This window comes from Myotis brandtii, unplaced genomic scaffold (genome assembly GCF_000412655.1).
Source record: "Myotis brandtii unplaced genomic scaffold, ASM41265v1 scaffold421, whole genome shotgun sequence".
NCBI classification, from domain to species: Eukaryota; Metazoa; Chordata; class Mammalia; order Chiroptera; family Vespertilionidae; genus Myotis; species Myotis brandtii.
Window position 1 is genome coordinate 1,059,233 of NW_005366140.1, and position 22,678 is coordinate 1,081,910.

Sequence of the window (22,678 nt, forward strand, 5' to 3'; positions counted from 1 at the left end):
GGCGCCCGGAGAAGCGGCCAGCGCAGCGCTTGGGCGCACCCAGTGACACCAGCACGTCGGGCCGCAGGCCGTCCTCGGAGTCTTCGCCGGTCTCCGCATCCCAGCCTGAGGGAGGTGGGGAGGGAGGGGAGGTCAGGAGCTGGGAAGGGCGCTCACCCTCAGAGGAGAGTCCCAGCTTCTGCTTTCTGACAGTGCCTTGATCAGACCTGCCTCCCCAAAGAACGGAGCCTCCACCCTCAGACCAGTCTCCTTCCCTCCTTGGAGATGTTTTCCCTCCCCCTCTGGCCAGAGCCCTCATACTTTTCTGCCTCTCCTCCCACCCTGCTACCCAATCGTCCTCCTCCATCTGATTCAGCCTCTGCCTGCAGACTGCATCATTTCCACCTGCTGCCCTTTCCTGGTCAGACCGGTGCGTCTATCCCCACACCTCCGTTCCTACCAATCCTGAGCTTCCCCGCTTAGACTAGAACCTCTTTCCACCCGGACTTCCCAGGCAGCCTCCACTCTCTGACCAGATCCCCACTCAAAGGACAGACTTTCCTCCATCCACAAGCAAGCCTCTCCTATGTGACCTCCTTGCCCCAGGTTCTTGCCTCTGACAGGAAGTGCCTCCTTCCCCACCCAACTTGAGCACTGATCCTCCTCCCTCTGCCCAGTACTCCTCCCTCTGATCTGACACCCCTGCCTCACCCTCATGCTGTATCTTGCCTTTTTACTTGGCAAGACCACACCACCTCACTCATTGGTTCACAGCCTCTGCCACCTCTGAAATGACCCTCCACCTTCAGACTAGGAGCTTTGCCTCCTCTCCTGCCTCTGACTGGAGTCTGGAACCATTAACTAAAAGCCTCTCCCCTCTGACTTTAATCTTTCCTTCTATGATCCTAGCCTCCACCCTCATACCAGACAGCCCACCTCCTCATAGCCACCCCACCCCACCCCTGCTCTTCAGCACCCTGCTGAGATGGCCCTGAGGTCTTGCAAGCCAGGGGATGTCCCTCTGAGTTTGGCCACCCCCTGTGAAGGGTCCGGCTGGCCAGCGGCTGTTTGTTCCGTCTGCCCGTGGCCTAATGGCTCCAACAGGCATAGGGCGGCGGCCAGGACGGGCGAGGCCTTTGCTGAGTGAGCTCACGTCTGCCTGGTGACTGGGCCAGGGTGGGCATTGGGCACATTGGGCTGAGCGTGGTGGGGAGAGGATGCAGGATCACCTGGGCAACAACCTCAGGGTCCCCATCTGAGGGATGGACATGGCCCTCTGCCATACCCAGGGTGCACAATCCATCCCCAAGGAAACTGAGGCTCAGAGTAGGCAGACAAACTGGGTAACAAAAGCTGGAGAACAGGGGCCCCCAGGTCTCCCAGGCCCTGACGCACCCCCCTCCACCTGGCATGCCTGAGGGAATGTCCAGGCTCACAAGGGGGATGGACAGCAGCTTGAGTGTGGCCAGCGCACGCGTGCAGGGGCCCCCGACCTCACGGGGCTCCACGCCAGGGCCCAGCACAGCATCCACCACCAGCCCGTAGGCATCATTGATGAGCTGGACCTGGGAGGGAAGGCAAGGTGAGGGGCAGCCTTGGGGCACCATCCCCCACCTGCCCCTTATTGTCAAGGAGTGCTGACCTCTGTGGGCAGATAGGACAGGAAGGGGATGTCCATCTTCTCACACTGGGTGGTCAGGTCCTGGTGCAGCGGGTCCAGTGAACGTGTGGGGTAGAAGATGGTTGGTTCATACTCCTGGGGGGGGGGAGGGGGCAGGAAAGGGTCAGTGTGGGGGCTGCCCAAGCTTTTACGGGCTCTGCCAAGCCTCCAGACCTGGTACCAGGCAGCAGCACCTGGGGCAAGCACTGGGCTTATTCTGTAACTTGTCCAGTCTCAATGTTCCCCTGGAACACTACCAAGAGGAGGAAGTGACTTCTGCAGGGACAGAATGGGGAGTGACCCTGGGACACCAAGGGGGTCCTTGCTACTCACAAACACCCGCAGGTGCCGGGCACAGACCAGCCCTACCGCCCCATTCTGCTCCGGTCCGCACACAACCAGCACCGTCTTCTGCTTCCGGGAGAGAGCAGGCAAGGGGAACACCTGGTAGGGGGCACAGCAAAGGCAAAGGGCTGAGTGTGGTGGGGAGGGGATGCAGGATCACTCATTGCAGGGGCACGTAGCTTGGAATCCCTCCTTGATCAGGTGGGGAAATTGAGGCCCCGGGGAGAGGAAGGGACGGGGCTTGGGAGCAATATGGGTGAGGGGCTGGGCCACTTGGGGCCTCAGTTTCCTCCTTGGAGATGCAGAGGATCTGCCCTCAGGATCTGCCAAGCCAGAACAGGAAAGCATGTCTCCAGCCACCATTGAGAGCCCGAGAGCCTGGACTGTGGTTTGTTTATTCTCGGCCTGAGTTGCAGACATTCTTCCACCTTTTTCCACTGCAGTGGCTTCCTCTCCCCCACCCATTTTCCAGGCCCTCCCAGAGGCCCCATAGTTGGTGGGGAGGTACTTTTCCAACCTGCCATGCCCTGTCTCTCTCCCCCTGTCTCCTTCCACTGGCCTATCTTCACCTCCCTGTCTCTCAGTATCTCTCAGACTCTCTCCGTGTCGCTCTGTCTAGTCTCTTTCTGTCTTTCTCCTTGTCTCAGTCTGTCTGTCTGTCTGTCTGTCTGTCTGTCTCTCTCTCTCTCTCAGACTCTGTCTTTGTGGGCCTGTGCATCCCTCTCTCTTTCTCTCTTTAATAGAGCAGTTAAGCATGCTGGTGGTAGAGTCCCAGCCTACCTTGACTCTGTCATCGGCCCCCTCTCCTCTCCCAGCCTCGGTTTGCCTCTATTATATAGAAGCTCTGACAGTCTCATGGGGCCTCTCCCTGACTCCACCGGGCCTGGCCATACTCTAACCTTCAACCACACAGAGGGGAAATTATTCCATGTTTTACTCTCCTCCCCAAGGTCTGAGGTCCTGACTGACACTGACCAGGCCTGCAACCCATAACACCAGAGTCAGGGAGGGTGACACTGGCTGGCTGGCTGAGACCAAGGGGCTTCTGGATGTACTTGGGGCTTTCAGGGCAAAAATGAGACGAGTTTACTACACTGGCTTTGCTTCTGTGGCTTAGATTTTCTCCATTTCTTTCTCTTTTGGGCACCTCACTCAGGATATGTTTCATTTGGAAATAAAAACATTTAAGTAAAAAAAAAATTGAGTTCACATAGAGAAAAATATTGAGTTTTTAAAAAGTATACAGTGGTAATAAGAAGAGAAAAAGGGGAGGAAGAGGAGAAGAAGGATTATATACTGGAGCCCTGACTATTGGGCATTTTTCTAAGGAGTTTGTTTATTAACTGGTGTCAGTTTATTATTCTTGTTCAGAGGTAACTTGCGGCAAAGCACCGGATACTAGTATTATCGTTGCTATAATTTGCCAGTTCGTTGCAGACACCTCAAGTGTTTGCCCCAGAGCCAGACACAGCTATGCTTCCCAATCCCTGGGCCATGGGGGTCATGCAGCTAGATCTTGGCTCTGGTAGGCTGGCCATCCGGCTGGGGTCAAGGTCAAGGGGCAGGGGTTAGGTACCTTGGTCACAGCCACAGCACTAGCATGGCCACATAACTCCACCAGCTGCTGCCGCCCAAAACGATAATCCTCCAGCAGCTCCCGTTCCAGAGCAGCTGCCTCCTCCGTGCTGTGGGACAGAGTTGGGAGAGACGCTTAGAGACACAGAGAGATGGAGGCAGAGGCTCAGATGGAGTCAGAAATGTCCCACCAATGTCCCGAGCCAGTCTCTGATGCCCCCCTCCCCCAACCCCAATCTGTTTCCCCATCCGATGCGCAAGCGATTGAATGGAACCGGGCAGGCAGCTGGAGGTTTGAACCGAAGCCTGGTGCGCCGGCGCCCTCTGGTGGGCGAGGAAGCACGTGGTGGCGCATGTTGGTTCTGTTCTTCCTACGCGCCGAAGACTGAGTCCCACCCAGAGGCCCCCAGCCCCCAAGGTGGGAGGAACCCAGGAGGAGGCATGGAGCCTGAAGGACTGTGATGGGGGCGATGGGTGGATTTCAAGCAGAGGAAGTCACTGACTGAGCTCCAGGACACTGGAGGGTACTGACTGGACTGGGAGCGGGGGACGGGGGACTGAGGGAGGTGTGTGAAGGCTGCAGAGGCGTTTGACAGCTCACTTAGGGAGGTGGGATGTGACCCTCTTCAAAGATAGTTGTAAAACTCAAATAATTGTGCCTAGGGAGATGGAGCCAACTCGCTTGAGACAAAACTCTACTACGGAGTTGGCTTGCTGGAGTGACTGGGGTCTATTTCATCTTTCCAAGCCTTGCTTCCTCTGCAAAAGTGAAGGTGGGATGGGCTCGATTAATTTTGAGGGCCAATTCAAAATGCAAATGTGGGGCCCCTTGTTCAAAATTAAGAATTTCAAGATGGTGATGGCAGAGTGTTAAACCAAGTGTTGGGCACTTCTAACAGCAGGGACCAAAGTGGCTGGCCCTTGCTTAAGGGCCTTCCAAAGGGCCTGGACTTGGTGGTGGCAGAGAGGGAGAGCTGGCTTTGAAGACCAGGTGTTCCTCACTCCAGAATCGGGTTGGGCAGCTGGCAGGACCTTCCTGCTGGGGAGTAGCATCTACCCCCAATTCAGCACACCCTAGAGAGGGTAATAATAACAATAATAGAACTAGGGCCCTGCCGGGTTTGGCTCAGTGGATAGAGCCTCGGCCTGTGGACAGAAGGGTCCCAGGTTCGATTCCAGTCAAGGGCACATGTCCCAGTTGCAGGCTCAGTCCCCAGTAGGGGGCATGCAGGAGGCAGTCAATCAATGATTCTCTCTCATCATTGATGTTCCAAACTCTCTCTCCCTCTCTGAAATCAATAAAAACATATCTAAAAAAATAAGAAAAATAAAAAGCACATGCAATTAAAATAATAATAATAATAATAGCGATAGAACTAGGCCCAGAGAGTTGGAAAAACAACTCAGAGAAGCCAAGTGGGTGGCCCAGGGTCATGCCAGAAGAGTGGGGAAACAGACTTCCACCTTTGGTGTCTGTCTTCAGAGCCACAGAGTATGAACAAAGCAGCAGCAGAAGATCTACACATGGGGCAGAAGTTTGGGATGAATCCTAGATTTCCTCCTTCAGTTCCATGAGTAGGAAAACCACAACCTTCCAGCCAATTTTGCAGTGTGATTAGGCCAAGCAGCAGGAGGGGGAGAGGTGGGAAATGAGGACTGCTGTGGGATGGGGAGTCAGGGAAGGCTTCCTGGAGGAGCTGGCCTGGTGCACGATGGTAGATAATTCAGGTGGCAAGAACAGCAAGGGCCAAGGCCTGTTGGTGGAAGAGCTTGGCAGGTTCGAGGGACAGAAGAGAGACCAGTGTGGCTGGAGCAGTGAGAGAAACAGAATACATACTTTGGGGGCCCACGTAGATGGGGGAGATGAAGGCTGAGGGCAGGGAGGTCACAATCCCTGAGATGGCAGCAGAGTCAGATTCAACCCCTAACTTGTCTTCAGCCAATGTCAGATGAGGTTGAAGTACCAGGTGGGAAAAGGAGCTCACGGTGGGGCTAAATAAGAGCAAACCCATCCCTCCCCCATCCCTAGCATGGAAGGCCAGCCCAGCTCCTGGGAAGGGTGTTTGGGAACGTGGCTTATTTCTCCACCTTCATCTTGTGACAGCTCTGCCTGCAGCCCTCACAGGAGAGTGGGAGAGTAGGATGAGAAGGGTGGAGGATCACCCATTCCTCTTCTTCCTCTGTCCCAAAGCTTTGATCTCATCACCACTTGGAAAATTATCTTCCTGGCTCACCGGTCATTAGAGTGATAATGGGGAGTCCATAGGAAGAGGGTGGTCTAGGCTAGGATCCTGAGGTGGAGGCTATGGGTAGGGTATGAGTGGGAATCAGGGCAGAGCCATGTGGGGCCAAGGGCAGGGGGAGGCACCTCAGTTATGAGAGTTCCTCTTGTCCCCCCAGCCTACCCGCCAGATGAGAAGGGCTTCGAGGTCCAGGATTTCCCCGCCAGCCCCAGAAGGGCTGAGGTGACCTGGTTTCAAAGGGAACTTCCAAAATGCTTCCAGAAGGGGGCTCTTTTGTTTCTTGTTTTTAAAAACATTGGTTTCTTTCTTTCTTTTAATATATTTTATTGATTTCAGAGAGGAAGGAAGGAGAGAGAGAAACATCAATGATGAGAATCATTGATCGGCTGCCTCCTATACCCACCACACTGGGAATGGAACTGTGACCTCTGGGTTCATAGGTTGATGCTCAATCACTGAGCCATGCCAGCCAGGCTGGAGGGGTCTCTTTTGGAGGTGAAGCCACGAGGCCAGGATGACCATGCCAGATCCTCCCTGTGCTCTCGGCTCCGTCTGCTTCTCTCCACCCTCATGTCTCTTCTCACCAGCCTGCCACTACTGCCCACCAGGCTGCCAACAGCAGTCTCATGCCCCCCCCCCCCAACTCCACACCACCTAAGACGGGGGCTTTGAAAATTTGAATGCCAGATCATATCATGCCGTTGCAAACCTTAAGGCTCCCCAGTATTCAGAGAATATTTAAATTCCTCATCATACCTACATGCCCCCCATTATGTCTCTAAACTCATTGCCTCCTCTCCCCTAGTTCATTAGGTTCTACTCCCACCCACCCCACAGAGCCCCACCACTCTTCAATTGGCATTTGAGGTGCTCCACTGTACCCCATGCCAGATGAGGCCATTGCTTGTATCTGGAACATTCATCTCCCCCTGCCTGGGATGTGCTGGGTGTTTCAGCTGAATCTGGATAGCAGCCAGAATCTGGACATCTGACAATGTCTGCCCTGAGAAGAGAAACTGATCAGACAGTGGGCAGACTTCTGTGAGATGAATCTGGCTTTCTCCAGCCCTGCTTGGTGTCCCGTCACACAGGATGACTCAGAACAAGGTGTGAGACTGCCATAGTTGCTGGCTCCAGACCCCGGACAAGTGGCCCAGGTGTTCAAAAATCGCCCTAGCCTTGGCTCAGGCAGTGGCTCCCCTCCCGAGACCTGTTTCCTTGTCTAGACAAGGTGGTAATAGCAGGTGGATCACCATGGGGGGGTGTAAGCATTTGAGGAGCTGAGAGTAAGAGTTGAGATGGGGGCTCCAGGGTACCTGGGAAATGGAAAGGGGAGGTGGGCCCGGGTCGGGTAAAGGGTTATGGAGGAGCGAGTAGCAGTGATGATGAATAATTCATGGAGCGGGTTTGCTGCGACTGTCGTTTCCCTGGCAATGCAGCGTCTAAGGCGGGAAGCGGCCGGCTGTCTGCAGTGAAAGGCAGAGTGGGCCTCAGATTCCCCCGGCCCCCTCCCAGCCATGCTCCTTCCCCATTATCCCCCTTGGCCGTGCCCCTTCCCCACAGAGTCCCGGTATCCCTATCCCCGCTGACCTGAGGAAACGCCGATCCTCGGGCGCCTCCGCCGGGTCTCGGCTGGCCGCACCAATCATGGCCAAGGTGAGCCTGTGCGGGCAGCGGCAGCCGGGCAGGCACCGTTTTTAAAGCCTATCCCTGAGCAGGCCCCGCCCACTCCCACCCGCCAATCAAGAGGCGCGAGAAGGCGCTTTGCTAGGGCACTGGTCGCTGGTCGCAGGCGGATTTAACTCTTTTGTGGCAGAAGCACAGCTGCCGGCGGGATGTAAGGACGCCCAGATGCCCTTACTGGCCAGGAAACGAAGTCTGGAGGGGCAGAGTTGGGTCGTGATGGGTCAGTCACACCTGCTATGGGGTCCTGGCCTGGGAGTAAGGGGACATGCTTCTGCCGCCTGCCCCTGCCATTGCTCCTCTCCAGGCCCCTATCCATCCCTGGAGGGGTGGGCTGCAGTCAAGCAGAATTTCAGCAGAGGTAGGGCAGTCAAGGCATATTTTGGAATCCAGGGCTGGTAGTGGATCCAGGGGCAGCTTATGTGTGTTTTTTAAGGTCACCCAGCTTGGCGTTTTCTGCTGAATTTCCAGGCCTAGTCCCTGAGTCCCCACATGGAGTGTGACCCAGTGGGGCCCCCCCTCCCCCAGTCACTCAGTCCTTGGGACACAGGCAGGCAGGTCTCCAGAACATTTATTCACTCCACGGGCAGGGGGTGAGGTCCAGCGGCACTCCCTACGTGTACCAGACGAAGCCATAGGTGGCGTTGACAATCTCCTCGTTGGTGCGCAGTCCATACAGCTCACCCATTATGGGGGGCACCCAGCGCATTGTGTGGAACACAGACTCGCCCACCTGAGAGGAAAGCAGGTACAGGTGGGGGTACTGGCCACTGTGTCAGAAGCTGCTGCCTTCCTCACCTCAATCCCAGCACCCACTGCCTCTCTCGGCTTCAAAGAGGTTTTCTGTGGAAGGTTGCACTTCTGCAGTGGCCTAGACCCTTGCCCTCCCTACAGGGGACCCACCTTCCAGTTGGGTACATCCTTCATGATGATGGCCTCCTCCTCCAGGTTCTCCCGAAGCATCTGCAGGACCCTGTAAGGATGGAGTGGGAGGTGGGGACAGGCCTGAGTACCCCAAGGGACCCCTGCCTAATGCACCTATCAGATGCCCCCCTTACTCCCCCTCCAATCATCTCCTGCCACTTCCAACCCTGCACACACTGACCTCTTTCTTTCCTTTCCTCTCCCTGGCAAACTTTTTTTAAAATATATTTTTACTAGAGGCCCTATGCACAAAATTCGTGCATGGGTAGGGTCCCTAGGCCTGGCCGGCAATCAGGGCCAATCTGCAGGGCAATCGGGGGGCCCCCGCTGGCACCTGCCTTGGCTGGCCTGGGGCCTGCAGGCTGGGGTCAGCTCCTCCATTGAGTGTCTGCCCCCTGGTGGTCATTGGGCATCAAAGCGACCGGTCATTCCGCCATTCAGTAGATTTGCATATTAGGCTTTTATTATATAGGATTGATTTCAGAGAGGAAGGGAGGAGAGAGAGATGGAAACATCAATGATGAGAGAAATCATCGATCGGCTGCCTCCTGCATGCCCCACACTGGGGATCAAGTCCACAACCTGGGCACATGCCCTGATAGGAAATTGAACCAGTGACCTCCTGGTCGATGCTCAACCACTGAACCACGCCAGCTTGGCTCCCTGGCAAACTCTTACTATTCTCCTGCCCAGCCCCAACACCCCCTTCTTGCAGAAAAGCATTCCCGTTCTCCCCCTTGGTCTCCACTTTGTCTAGGGCCCTCTCCAAGGATGACAGCAGTTTGTGTGCAAGGATGCAGCTGCCAGTCCCCATGTGCATTTTGGCTGTGTCCCCGAACTGCAAGCTGGGGCACTCAGGCCTATGACCTCTGGATCCTGGCGGTCTCACCTTCGGTCCTTCTCTGCCTGCAACAGCGGCATCAGTGCAATGCGGGCCTCAAAGTCCTCGATCTGCAAGCGCCTGTGGAACCCCAAAACCAATACTTGGGTCAGATTAGGGTGGGCAGGGAGGGAGGCAGATGATGTGGCCCCTGGACATTCAGGGTGATGCACGGGGATGGTGGTTGGGGGAGAGGCGAGCAAGCAGGATAGAGCTTGGGCACTAGGCTCCATCCACCAGAAGCCCGAGATCGGGAACCCAGTGAGCGCAGGCGTTGGTCCACAAGACTGCTGGCTTCACATTTTCTTTTCAATTAAAAAACTTTTTTTAAAAATCCTAAAAATAGCCCAAGTCTGTAACTGCAGTGAAGGAAGGAAAGTGTTCATTATGGCGCTCTGGGTCTTACAAAACCATGTCCCCTTCATCTCAAAATAACATTGGGGCATTCTTCTTCCCCCTGCTCTTCAGCATCTTCCAAGCCCCAGCCCTGCCTGTGCTAGGGGGTGGGGAGAGCGAGCCATATTGTGTCCCAGGGAGTAGCCTCTGGCCATATCCCCTCATCACCAGAAATCTTACAGAGGCACAAGGAAGGGGTAGATGAACTTCAACCCCTCTCCTGGCCCCAATCCCCAGGCTACTGCCCCCATCACAGCCACACTGTGGTCACTACTGTGTCCCCCTAGGAGGCTGGGCCTGGTCTTGCCTGTCCAACACAGGGGCCCTAGCATCCAGCACCCATCAGGTGCTCCTGAGTATACTCAATAATGTGGAGCACCCTCCACGAGCTGAGCCTTCTCTAGCACCATCCTCAGAGATTCCTGGCCGAGTGAGGGATGCTAAGGACATATGACAGAGCCCAGCCAGTCAGAGGCTAATGACAAGGAGCCACCTGGCAGGGAATCAGATGAGCTCAGAGGTGACTGGAGTCTGAATTGAGGCCATGGTAGGTCTTGGTCCCTCAGGCCCTGCATGGCTGGCATGGCCACTGTCTTGCATGATCTGCTTTCCATGCCCCCATATCATCATTGCCTGGTTACCATGGACGACCTGGACACCCTCGAGTCCCCAGCGGCAGAGGCTGAAGGGGTGCCTGGTGAACACCTGGAGGCAAGCTCTTTGCTTACTAGTCAATCATTAAAGGTAAAATCCAAAAATGGATTGCTGGGTCCCCAAGACCTGGGGGTTGATGAGGGGCCCCAGTGTATACCAAGTCCACAGGCACATGCCCACCCTCACCTGCACGGTGCCTACCTGCGTTCACGATTCCACTTCATCATGCTCCAGTGCCCAAAGATCATGGCCCCAATGCCCAGCGCGAACATGCTGTAGCCTGTGAGGAGAGGAGCACCAGCTCAGCATCTACATGCTGAACAGGCCACCCTGGTCATTTCTTCTCATGAGGCATATCCACTCGCTATACAAATAACCCCAGAAATACAGACGATGGAGAAGGTGAGAGTGCCCTGACCCCCTCCCGGAGATGGCTCGCATTTCTTCAGACTATTTTTTTCTCTGTGGAATGTCCACTGGCCCGCTTCCTTGGACACCCCCTCTTCCACAGCTGCAGACCACTCTCTATCATGTTTGCCCCTCTGCAGGCAGGGGACACCAAAGAAGCCTCAGCTTCTCTCTCATAGGCAAGACTGTGGCAGCAGCACCACCTCTGCCCCCATGCTGGGGTTTCTGGAAGGTATAGATTGGGCAGGGACTGCAGGAGGACTCAAAGGTCTAGATGTTTATGGTTGGATGGCCCTGGCAGTGCAATCTTCCTGGAGATTGTTTGGTTCCCAGTCAGCCAGCCAGCCCCTCAAAGATGGTTGATGCCCATGGCTGGGTTCCAGCTCCATGGTAGCTCCCAGCTGCCTGGGCCACATCCTTGCATGCTGCTCACAGGGTCTTCCTCGTGAACACAGGTAGGCCCCTGTGCGAGGCTGTCAGAGGCAGGCTGTGCACTTCAGGGGTTGCCACCACCCCCTGGCCTCCTGGGTGCTGCTCCTGGCCCAGCAGGGTAGACACCCACCCCCTGTCCAAACCCAAAGGAACAGGCTGCCATGAATATTTACTGAGCTCCAGCAGGCATCCACTGTAATCCTGACTGACAGGTTGTGGGCCTGCTAGGGTCTTCAGGGAGCCCCAGACACCTGGGGCCTGGCTGGCCCTGCACCCGCTCATCTTTCGAGCATGGTCTCTTCTCTGGCCAAGCCTCCCTGGGCCTCATGGGGAGAAAAGGGGGTGGGGGGGTGTCTTTCTTTTTCACCTCAGTTGGGACATAGCCTCATCAGGCATCTCTGCTGGACCTGGAGATACATGAGAAACTGGCTCCATATTTTCCCTCCTAGTTCAACTTGTTAAAAACACCAGCTCAGGTCAGCGAGGCACTCTAGAGCAGCGGTCGCCAACCTTTCAGACCTCTCAGACCACCAGGTCCGCGGACCACTGGTTGGCGACCCCTGCTCTAGAGACAGGACCCCTCCCAGCACACACAACAGTTGGCCACCAGTGTAGGGCGTTTCATCAGAGCTGCCTCATTCTTTTTAATAGCCGCAGAGAGGCCCAGAGGCCTCCCCTTCTGACCCCACCCCAGGGGACAGACCTAGACAGTCTTTGTGAAAATCCTTTGCCACCATACCTGGCACCCAAGTGTGAGTCCATTTGCAAGATAAATTCCAGGACTCAGGATGCCTTTATGATCAAGATAAATTCCTGAGTCCATCTGCAAGATAAATTCCAGGACTCAGGATGCCTTTATGATGATGCAGCTCTAACTCATCTCTTCCTCACTAAGGGCTACAAGGCCCAGACCCCAGGCCCTAGGCAGGTGATGTCTGTGCTTCTGGACCTGCCAGTATGATGGGAAAGGCCAAGGAGTGGCATGCCCAGAAGGGTGTGTGGACCATGGGCAACCAAGACTTAAATAAATGGAAACACATCCTGTGTTTATGGATCAGAACTTAATTTAACATTTTGTTCAGATGGCAGCACTCTCCAAAATGAGGTAGATTCAACACAGGCCTCCTCAGAATCCCAACCCATCCCCCACAATCTGACAGAAATTGACTAGCATCGTGAAATTCATATGGAAATGCAAGGGAACAGAATAACCAAAACAATTCTGAAAAAGAAGAACAAAATATGAGGACTCACACTTCACAATTTCAAAACTTATCACACAGCTGTGTGTACTGAACAGCGTGGCACTGGCATAAGGACAGACATGTATATCGCTGGCAAAGAGCTGAGAGTCCAGAAATAAACCCTCACATTTATGGTCAATTGAATTTGTCCAAGGGTGCCAAGACAACTCAATGGGGAAAGAATAGTCTTTTCAGCAAATTGGACAACTGGATAGCCACATGCAAAAGAATAGTGTGCTCCTTCCTACTCCCATCCACACAAAAAAATAACTCAAAATTGATCAAAGACCTCGATGTAAAAAACTAAAACGATAAAACTCAGAAAACAGAGGAGTCAGTCTCTGTGACCTTGGATGAGACAATGGTTTCTTAGATGAAACACCAGAAGCACAAGAGACAAAAGAAAAAAATTGATGAATTGGACTTCACTGAAATAAAAAACTTTTGTGCTGCAAATGAGACCATTAATGAGCTGAAAAGGCAACCCACAGAATGGGAGGAAGTATTTGCAAATCATATATCTGATAAAGCAGCGGTTCTCAACCTGTGGGTCGCGACCCCTTTGGCGGTCGAATGACCCTTTCACAGGGGTCGCCTAAGACCACCCTGCATATCAGATATTTACATTATGATTCATAACAGTAGCAATATTACAGTTATGAAGTAGCAACGAAAATAATTTTATGGTTGGGTCACAACATGAGGAACTGTATTTAAAGGGCCAGAAGGTTGAGAACCACTGTGATAAAGGAACGGTATCCAAAATATATAAAGAACCATGAAATCTCAACTATAGCCCAGCGTGCTCAGTGGTTCAAACCGATGAACCAGGAGGTTCCGGTTTGATTCCTTGTCAGGGGTCAGGAGTCAGGGCTCGATCCCCAGTGTGGGGCATGCAAGAGGCAGCCCATCAATGATTCTCTCTCATCATTGATGTTTCTCTCTCTCTCTCCCCTCTCTCTTCCTCTCTGAAATCAGCAAAAATATATTTATAAAAAAAACCACACTCAATGATAAAAAGATGAATAACCCAATTTTAAAATGTGTAAATGATTTAGACATTTCTCTAAGGAAGCTATACAAATGGCCAGTAAAAACAAGAAAAATGCTCAATACTATTAGTCACCAAGGAAATGCAAATTAAAATCACAACAAAATACCATCTGGGATGGTGAGACTCAAAAAAATAATAAATAATTAGTGTTGTTCAGATGTGAAGAAATTTGAACTCCCAGATACTGCAGATGGGAACATAAAATGGTATAGCCAAAGTGGAAAACAGTTTGGTAGTTCCTTAAAATGTTAAATGTGGAGTTACCATAACCCAGCAATGACATTCCCAGGTGAAATTTCACCGAAGAGAAATGAAACATGCCACACAGACACTTTTACACACATGTTCATAGCAGCACTGCTCACAACAGGAGAAAGGTAGAAACAACTGAAGAGTGCCTCAAGTGGGAAAGGAAACACAAATGTGGCCCATCAATACAAGATTATTACTCATCCATAAAAAGGAACAAAGCACGGACACATGCTACATGATCAGTAAAAACACCATGCTGAGAGTTTGGCTGAGAGACTGCAGCGGGAGAGGGAGTGGGGAGTTTGGGGAGGGAGAGTGGGGGGGGGACCCCCTTCTGAGTTCTGGCCTCTCCTGAGGCCCTGAGTTGTGCAGCCACCCCAGTATCCCCCTCCCTCCAAAAAACACACCAAGCTGAAAGAAACCAGACACAAAAGGATACATTGTGAATGATTCCATTAATATGAAATGTCCAGAAGAGGCAAATCCATAAAGACAGAAAGCAGATTAGTGGTTGTCAGGGTAGTGGAGAGAGGACCTAGGTGTGAGAGATGAGGAGATGTGGGGGTAGCTGTCACCTTAGGAGCAGCAGGGATTAAAGGCAGCCTGAGCCAGCTTGGCATGCTCTGGGATGCTGGTGGTGAGTGGTCCAGGGAAAGAGGTGCCAGGCTTGGGGCCACAGTGCCAGGCTCAAAAGAGGCAAGGCTAGAGGAGGCCCATGACAACAGAGGATGAGGGTGGGTACAGGACAGAGCACGGGGTCTTTGCACTTGCTGTTCCATCCATCTGAGGAACTCCTCCTCAGAGAGGTCACTCAGGCCCTTCCTAGCTAAAGCAGGTCTTGGTTAGCCCAGGCCCCACCACTCACTACAACAGGAAATTCAGGCATGACATGACAGTGAATTCAAGACGAGGCCCACAGCCACGCGCACACTCAACAGTTAATGAATGAATGCAAGAGCATAAGCAAAGACCACACCAACGGAAGGGGTATCTTCCTCACACCTCTGCAGCCAGGAAATACTGGGGTGGGTTTGTATGTGTTACAATGAAAGTCATGTAAAAGGGATGTGATTAGGAGACCCAACTCCAGGCAATGGCATTTAGAGCCCGCTGCACTATGAATAGGAAGAGGATTAGTATAAAGGTATAAAGCAGTGGTTCTCAACTTTCCTAATGCCGCGACCCTTTAATACAGTTCCTCATGTTGTGGTGACCCCCAATTTCATTGTTACAAATTGAACATAATTAAAGCATAGCGATTAATCACAAAAACAATATGTAATTATATATGTTTTATAATTGGTCTTAGGTGACCCCTGTGAAAGGGTCGTTCGACCCCCAAAGGGGTCAAGACCCACAGGTTGAGAACCGCTGGTATAAAGGGTGTGTTTATAGGTAAAAAAAAAAGATGCCCAGTGGGGAGGGCCCAAGGAGACCCAAGGGCTGGTCACACAGACCTTATGCAGCACACCTGAGGGGTGCACTGGCCTGGTTGTTATGACTCAGATTCGTTCAATGTGCTCTAGGATGAGTTGAGTGCCCATGTGGTGTCAAATCTATCTTTAACCTATTTTTGTATGGCCCTCCGGCTAAGAACACTTTTAGATTTGTAAACAGCTGTTTTTTTTTTAAAAAAAAGCAGCAGCAGTGGATAGAGACAATCTGGCCAATAAAGCATAAAATATTTATCTGGCTCTTTATAGAAAAAGTTTGCCAACCTCTGTTCTGGGATACATAAAAGCCAAGGGGAGGGGAAGGGCTTGAATTATCAATAGACAACTTTTCTACCGCCTGAATTATTTTTTTTACTATGCCCATGAATTTTTTTATTAAAGCATAATTTGCAGATTTTAAAAAATATTTTTATTGATTTCAGAGAGGAAGGGAGAGAGAGATAGAAACATCAATGATGAGAGATAATCATTGATTGGCTGCCTCCTGCATGCACACACTGGGATGGAGCCCCAACCTGGACACGTGCCCTTGACCAGAATTGAACCTGGGACCCTTCAGTCCACAGGCCAACGGTCTATCCATTGAGACAAACCGGCTAGGGCTATATGCAGATTTTAATGTATTCACAATTGACTTGTTTTAAATTTCTTTGTATTTCTTTGTTAATCCTAGGTGTGAAGTATGGGCATCTTTTACTTTCTCTCTTACGTTCTCCTGTGATGAACCCAACAACAAAATTAAAAAAAAATTTTTTTTATTGATTTCAGAGAGGAAGGGAGAGGGAGAAAGAAATATCAATGATGACAGAGAATCTTTCACCGGCTGCCTCCCGAACGCCCCACACTGGGGACCCAGCCGCAACCCTGGCCTGTGCCCTGACCCGAATCGAACTGTGACCTCCTGGTTAATGGGTCGACTGCTCAACCACTAGTGACACTGGCCAGGCACGAATTTTAAAATGTTACTTAAGAATACATATTCCTGGGACATCCTACGAGTGAGGAGCACCAGCGAGGAACCACCACAAAGAACATCTTTTAAATTCCTTCGGTGTCCCGGGTTTTGACCCCAGCTCTGTTCTGGGCGGCCCTGCGGGTGAGGTCGCAGCCTCTCTCGGGCCTCAGTTTTTCCACCTGTAAAACAGAAGCGTGGCCCAGGGCTAGGGGTTCAGGCTAAACTAACCTCAATTTAACCTACTGTGAAAAGGAAATAATTAACAGGACCGACTTCTGGGCTGTTCGGAGGAGAAATTAAAGGAATTAGTAATCGCTCGACAAATTACAGCAGTTATCGTTACCACGGACGTTAGGTGTACACCCAGACTCCGCCTCTCCTCACACCACAGGTAGACTGAGGCCGGTCAGCCTCCCCAGCGCCCCGCCCCCGCCGCGGCGCTCCGAAGGCCCCGACCCTGACACCACGGCGCAGACGGACACTGACCCGACAGTCCCCGACGCGGAAGGTTCCGTTTGTAGTCGATGGGGCCGTAGCCCCCGGGCGGGGGCATGTCCTGCTTCACCTTCGAGGCCGCCATGGTCGCAGTGCTTTGCGCTTCCGGTCGCGGACGGAAGTGACGTAGCCGGCGGTCGCCGCCATGATGAATGTGGCGGAAGCGGTCGCGCAGGTCCCGGGTGGGGCCAGGGAACCCAGGACGCTAGTGTGGCGATCCTACTGCGCGGGAGAACTCAGGCTACGACGGCCGGCTGCAGCCGAGGAATTCGAATTTCTTCTCCCCGACGAGGCGTGGCTCAGCCGGTGTGGACGGCTGGAGCCTGTGGGGTCGCCCAGGTTCTTGCATCAAAGGACTTCCCTTTCACCTTCCCTCTCTGGGGCGATGCGCAGGGCACTCAAGCTCCGGAGGGAGACAGGTCACCGAGCTAAGCCCCCTTACCCGTTTTTCCCCCCTCTGGGTCTGTGCGGGCAACCCAGGGCTCCACATAGTCAAGGCTTGGTACAAGTAGTTGGGTGGGGGCGGCGGCGGCTCAAATTTGGATTCGCAAGGAGCCACCCACCCCAACCCACCCCTGGCACAGATTCTGCTCCTTGGCGGTGGTCGGGAGCCCTTGGAAGTAGTAGCCTCTCATCAGGAACTGATTATGAGTCATAAAGCCCTAGGGCCTTGGGGGGTCCATCCCGAGGCGGGGTGACGCCCGCGGGGGCCCCCACCCCGAGGTAGGGTGACGCCCGCAGTCACTTCACAAGGCAGAAATTGTTACCTGGGTAATAAAAGGCACCGCGGCAGCGGGAACCCGGGAGTGGGCACATGGGGGTGCGGGTGTGCAGGTGCCAAGCGCCATGGGTTAGGCCCGAGATCGGAGTCCGGCCGCCCCCCGACAGCAGCCGCCTCCTGCTCCCCGTGCGCCCCAGGCGCCACCATGTCGGGCGACAAACTCCTGAGCGAACTCGGCTATAAGCTGGGTCGCACGATAGGTGAGGGCAGTTACTCCAAGGTGAAGGTGGCCACGTCCAAGAAGTACAAGGGAACGGTGGCCATCAAGGTGGTGGACCGGCGGCGCGCACCGCCTGACTTCGTCAACAAGTTCCTGCCCCGCGAGCTGTCCATCCTTCGAGGCGTGCGGCACCCGCATATTGTGCACGTCTTCGAGTTCATCGAGGTGTGCAACGGGAAGCTGTACATCGTGATGGAGGCAGCCGCCACGGATCTGCTCCAGGCGGTGCAGCGCAACGGGCGCATCCCCGGGGGGCAGGCCCGCGACCTCTTCGCACAAATCGCTGGCGCCGTGCGCTACCTGCACGACCACCACCTGGTGCACCGCGACCTCAAGTGCGAAAACGTGCTGCTGAGCCCTGACGAGCGCCGCGTCAAGCTCACCGACTTTGGCTTCGGCCGCCAGGCTCACGGCTACCCTGACCTGAGCACCACCTACTGCGGCTCAGCAGCCTACGCATCGCCGGAGGTTCTCCTGGGCATCCCCTATGACCCCAAGAAGTACGACGTGTGGAGCCTAGGCGTCGTGCTCTACGTCATGGTCACCGGGTGCATGCCCTTCGATGACTCAGACATCGCTGGCCTGCCCCGGCGCCAGAAGCGCGGCGTCCTCTACCCCGACGGCCTCGAGCTGTCCGAGCGCTGCAAGTCACTGATCACTGAATTGCTGCAGTTCAGCCCGTCGGCCAGACCCTCGGCGGGCCAGATAGCGCGCAACGGCTGGCTGCGCAACGGGGACTCCGGCTAAACCCGGAATTCCCACATACCCGCCGCCCCTAGCACTGCGCAAGCGCGGCCACACGCGAGAAGCGCGCTTCCAGAGTCCCGCGAAGCCGCCGCGCACCAATGCGCATGCGTCCTTTCCCCTTTCCTTCTTTCTCCACGGCGGGGGCCACAGTTGCCCCTGTTTGGAATCTAGTTCCTCCTCCACGAACCGGAGAGCGCATGCGCGTCCTCGATTCCCCTGCAAGAAGGCCCCGGGAGGGGGCGAGACCAGAGGATGCTGAAGCATTGCGCCTGCGCGGACTGAGCGACTGCTCTGCGGTTGGAGGAGGCTGCCAGGTAGAGCTGCCCACTAGGGGACGCACGCTGAGTGCATCCGTTCCCAGCCTGCCGCGCAGGCCGCCGCGGGACGGCGCGCCCCGGGGCGCCACCCGCGTTGTAATTTGCAATAAACTCGCTCTACCTCGCACCTGGCTCTACTAGCAATGCCGCCCTTTTACAGAGCGGGGAGAGCGGGTCGCTCCCCGGAAGGTGGGCGCGGGCGCCCCTTTTTAGAGAAAAGTTGATTAAGGTTCTTGCTCCAGTTCTCAAAAGGGAGTTGTGGGATTCGTACCCGTACATTTGGGGCTCCCCCAGCCTGGGAAGAGTCGAAGGGACTTTGAGGTCGTTCCCAGGGTCGTGATGGTCCTGGGAATAGAGATGTTGGGCTAGGGAGCAAAGACCCAGCACCCTTCTTATGTTTTAAGAAGGAATGGCGTGGGTAGGTGGGGAGACCCTGTCTCGAAATCAACTGAGCATTTACAGATAAGGAAATTGATGTCACTGCCCATGAACACAGCTGGGATTTGAACCCAGATTTAGCTTAAGTAGGATAGGGAGGTGGTGGAAGCTCTCCGTGAGGGCCCCTTTCTTAGTGAGGGTAAGAGTCTGGAGGGAAAGTCAAGGGTGGGGCATAAGTCCACTGGACCAGCTGATTTGTTCAATTCTCTTAATTCATGCACTTATTGAACTCCTTCTGTATACCAAGCTTTGGGACTCAAGAAAGAAGCTTAGATCCATCCCTGCCCTCAGTGAAGAGGCAAAAAGTCAAGTAAAAAAATTGCATGGAAATCTCTTAAAAATTATAAGTTGTGCTAAATGCTGGGGGCGGGGGGTGGGGTGGAGGATGCCTGAGGGTTTGAAGGAGATATGTGAACTGAACCCTGAAGGAATCAGACACTGGAAATAGTGGAGTGTTTCATGAGTTCCCAAAAAGGATGGAGCTGGTGTGTTTGAGTAATGCCAGGAAGCCCCTGTGGCTGGAATGGAGAGGAGGTGGAGAGGTAAAGGTGTATGTCTGGAGAGGGGACCCCATATGGCCTGGGGGAGTTTGAGGGTTATTTTGTTATGAAGTTACTGGTATGGGAAACATCTCCCTAAACCAGTGATGGCGAACCTTTTGATCTCGGCGTGTCAGCATTTTGAAAAACCCTAACTTAACTCTGGTGCCGTGTCACATATAGAAATTTTTTGATATTTGAAACCATAGTAAAACAAAGACATATTTTTGATATTTATTTTATATATTTAAATGCCATTTAACAAAGAAAAATCAACCAAAAAAATGAGTTTGCGTGTCACCTCTGACACGCGTGTCATAGGTTCGCCATCACTGCCCTAAACCTTAATCCTGCCTGCTTCCATCTGAAGCCCATGACCAGTTTAAGGAGACTATGCCCCAACCCTGCTCATTCACTCTCCATGGCTCTCAGGTGCCCTGGGGATTAAGTGCCAGCTCTCCTCTCACCCCCTTGAAATAGGCTGTGATCCCAACCCCTCGTTTTGCAGATGAGGAAACAGGCTAAGAGAGGGGAAGTGCCTTGCCTCCATCTGGCTTTTTCACATCTGAATTGAGACAGAAAAACCAACGTTTTGGTTTACACTAGAAGGGTGCCTTTCCTTACCTGGACCATATCTCAGGCTCTGCACCTGGAAAATGGGGGCAGAAACACATCCTTGGGGTTGTTGGAAAGGGCCGTGGTTTACTGGAGGACTGCACCTCAATCCTTCTCAAAGCTCCCACTTCACTCAGAATAAAACCCACATCCTCACCCATCTTCCTCACTGACCAGCCACACTGCCTTTTTCATCCTCCACCTGCCAGGCTTGGTCACACCTCTGAGACTTTTCACTGGCTGTTCCCACTCGCAGCAATACTTTCCCCCTTTTCATTCAAGACTTGGCCTACAAGTTCACCTCCTTCTTGTCATTCCATTCTTTTCCCTCTTTGCCAGTTATAGGTTCAATCCCATTGCCTGGGGTGTGGTACATGCCTTTTTCTGTTCCTCACTGATGAATCTGCATGAGCAATGGGCCAAGGTATTCTTCCACCCCATGGCCATAGAGCCAGCTTAGTTTAGAAGGGACAAAATCTCAGGGAACCCGGTGGGTGTACCATTTGTTAGCTGGAGAAACAGATTCACCCCTGGGTCCGCTGAGGAGCCTGTGGCTGATCCAGCAGACTCACTTGAGGGCTGAGTGCAGAGCCCCTAAGAAAGCACTTCATAAGTGCATTTCCCGCAGCCAGTATTAGAGCATGGGGCATCAGTAAGGATGTCACAGGTAGACTGTCTAGGTTTGGGTTTAATTTCTGTTACCAGTCATGCCTGCCCAGGTGAAACTGAGCTGGCTGTTGGGGAGGGCAATTAGCACCCACCACCAGAGGCAGGGATGCTTCAACAACAAAAACAAGAACCAGCAAAAAAAAAAAAAGCACCTTGGAAAACACTGGTAACAGATTACCCAAGTGATCACAGGTCTCAGATAGTATGAAAAACTTCAAACAGTGTCAACCTCTAAAAACAAATTTTCACAAGCAATTGTTCATTTCAGGGCCTGGCTGGGTGGCTCCATCTGTACTTAAAACCTGCATCTCTAACACTGTGTCCTGCAGCAAAGACTAAGTGGAGCCAAGCCTGAAAAGCACTCTGGAAAAACCACTCAGGGTGGAAACTGGAAGGGGCTAAGAGCCAGCCCAAAGGGAAAAACCCATTGGAGTCTCAGCCACTCCCCCAGGCCACAAAGCTCCTGGTTTTGGTGGAGATGGAGGCTCAGAGGTGAGAGCACAGTGCCCAGTTGGGGAGGACTCCCCCCACATGGGAAGTGAAGTCCGAAGGAAGCCCAAGAAGCAGATTTCTTATCCTCTGCTTCCACCTTAACAAAGGGTCACTCTGCTGCACTTACCCAGTTTCTAACCTGCCCCATACATGGACTAAACAAAGCAGGAAAACCAGAGCCAAGGGACAAAAGAAAAATATAGCCAACACATCATTTATTTATTGTGCTTCAGATCTAAAACTTCCTTGTGACATCATGTATAGCCATTTATTCCAGCCTCTGTTTATGGAACTTCTATTCTCGTTTGGTGGTCAACTTTTTGGTTTTACATTATCATCAAAGATTTAGTCAAAGTAAATAGAAGTGACCCATCTCCCCAAATCTACCTCCCTGCACTAGTGTAACTGTTTATTATACTTTGCTAAAGATTATAAAAATTTAGCTGTCATTTAAAAAATATCTTTTTTTCTTCATTTCAGAGAGGAAGGAAGAGGGAGATAGAAACATCAATAATGAGAGAGAATAATAGATAAGCTATCTCTTGCACTCACCCCACTGGGGACCGAGCCTGCAACCCAATCATGTGCCCTTGACTAGAATCGAACCCAGGACCCTTCAGTCCGCAGGCTGATGCTCTATCCACTGAGCCAAACCAGCTAGGGCATAGCTGTCATTTTAATAAAAGCTCGGTTGGAGTTCTTTAGGCAAATGTCATGTGCAGCATATAACCTGGCATAAAACAGACACACACACAAACACACAAAACCCTATGGTGCAACAGCAAAGACCATTCCCATTACTTGCATCCCTGTGATGAGAATGCTTATATTACTTATACAGAAAACTCCTCCCCTTGTCTCTGCCCATAGGAGAGATGTGTGGGACACAGAGCAGGGCAGGGCTGTACTCAATAGCCTTTCATTTTCTCTGCACCTTTTGCTTCAAGATCTTGGGAGGAGAGTGAATCAGAGGCCCCTGGAGAAGGGCCATTCTCTGCCTTGTCAAAGGTGTGGTCCTGACTTCACAGTTGGGACAATGAGGACCAGAGGCCCCATGACATGGTCGGAATGGCCAAAGCCATGAGCAGCTCCAAGGGGGCATGCATGTCTGTGAACATACACATATGCACTTGGCCATTTCAAACCTGCTTCTCCACCAAAATGGGGAATAAGCTTTGTGAACCCCACACCCCAGTCCACAGAATGACTGACATTTTAAAGTTTCTA

At 52.8% G+C, this 22,678-nt stretch overlaps 3 protein-coding genes across 3 annotated transcripts in view; 1 reads left to right on the top strand and 2 right to left on the bottom strand.

Moving 5' to 3' along the window:
* Nucleotides 1-7,966, bottom strand: part of YJEFN3 (YjeF N-terminal domain containing 3) — a 9,850-nt gene extending 1,884 nt beyond the window's left edge. Inside the window, exons 1-6 of the mRNA XM_014545796.1 lie at nt 7,393-7,966; nt 3,561-3,669; nt 1,973-2,083; nt 1,622-1,735; nt 1,394-1,544; nt 6-105 (exon numbers count right to left, since the gene is read on the bottom strand). Coding sequence (XP_014401282.1) covers nt 6-105; nt 1,394-1,544; nt 1,622-1,735; nt 1,973-2,083; nt 3,561-3,669; nt 7,393-7,451 — 644 coding nt within the window. The 5' untranslated portion in view covers nt 7,452-7,966. The remainder of the gene's footprint in view (nt 1-5; nt 106-1,393; nt 1,545-1,621; nt 1,736-1,972; nt 2,084-3,560; nt 3,670-7,392) is intronic.
* A 74-nt stretch (nt 7,967-8,040) lies between these two features.
* On the bottom strand, nt 8,041-16,814 carry NDUFA13 (NADH dehydrogenase (ubiquinone) 1 alpha subcomplex, 13). The gene is made up of 5 exons (XM_005873805.2): nt 16,625-16,814; nt 10,541-10,619; nt 9,299-9,370; nt 8,389-8,458; nt 8,041-8,218 (listed from the first exon to the last, which is right to left on the bottom strand). The coding sequence occupies exons 1-5, from the start codon at nt 16,716-16,718 to the stop codon at nt 8,099-8,101; spliced, it is 435 nt and encodes a 144-aa protein (XP_005873867.2). The 5' UTR covers nt 16,719-16,814; the 3' UTR covers nt 8,041-8,098.
* A 140-nt stretch (nt 16,815-16,954) lies between these two features.
* Nucleotides 16,955-19,466, top strand: TSSK6 (testis-specific serine kinase 6). Its single transcript, XM_005873806.2, has one exon. It carries the CDS (start codon nt 17,560-17,562, stop codon nt 18,379-18,381), a length of 822 nt encoding a protein of 273 aa, XP_005873868.1. The 5' UTR covers nt 16,955-17,559; the 3' UTR covers nt 18,382-19,466.
* The last annotated feature ends 3,212 nt before the right edge of the window (nt 19,467-22,678 follow it).

Coding starts and splice junctions, on each gene's coding strand:
- NDUFA13 (XM_005873805.2), bottom strand. CDS start 16,718: ATGGCGGCCTCGAAGGTGAAGCAGGACATGCCCCCGCCCGGGGGCTAC. Junction 9,371..10,540: donor AAGTGGAATCGTGAACGCAG/GTAGGCACCGTG, acceptor GGGGTTCCACAG/GCGCTTGCAGATCGAGGACT. Junction 8,459..9,298: donor CAGGCAGAGAAGGACCGAAG/GTGAGACCGCCA, acceptor CCATCCTTACAG/GGTCCTGCAGATGCTTCGGG.
- TSSK6 (XM_005873806.2), top strand. CDS start 17,560: ATGTCGGGCGACAAACTCCTGAGCGAACTCGGCTATAAGCTGGGTCGC.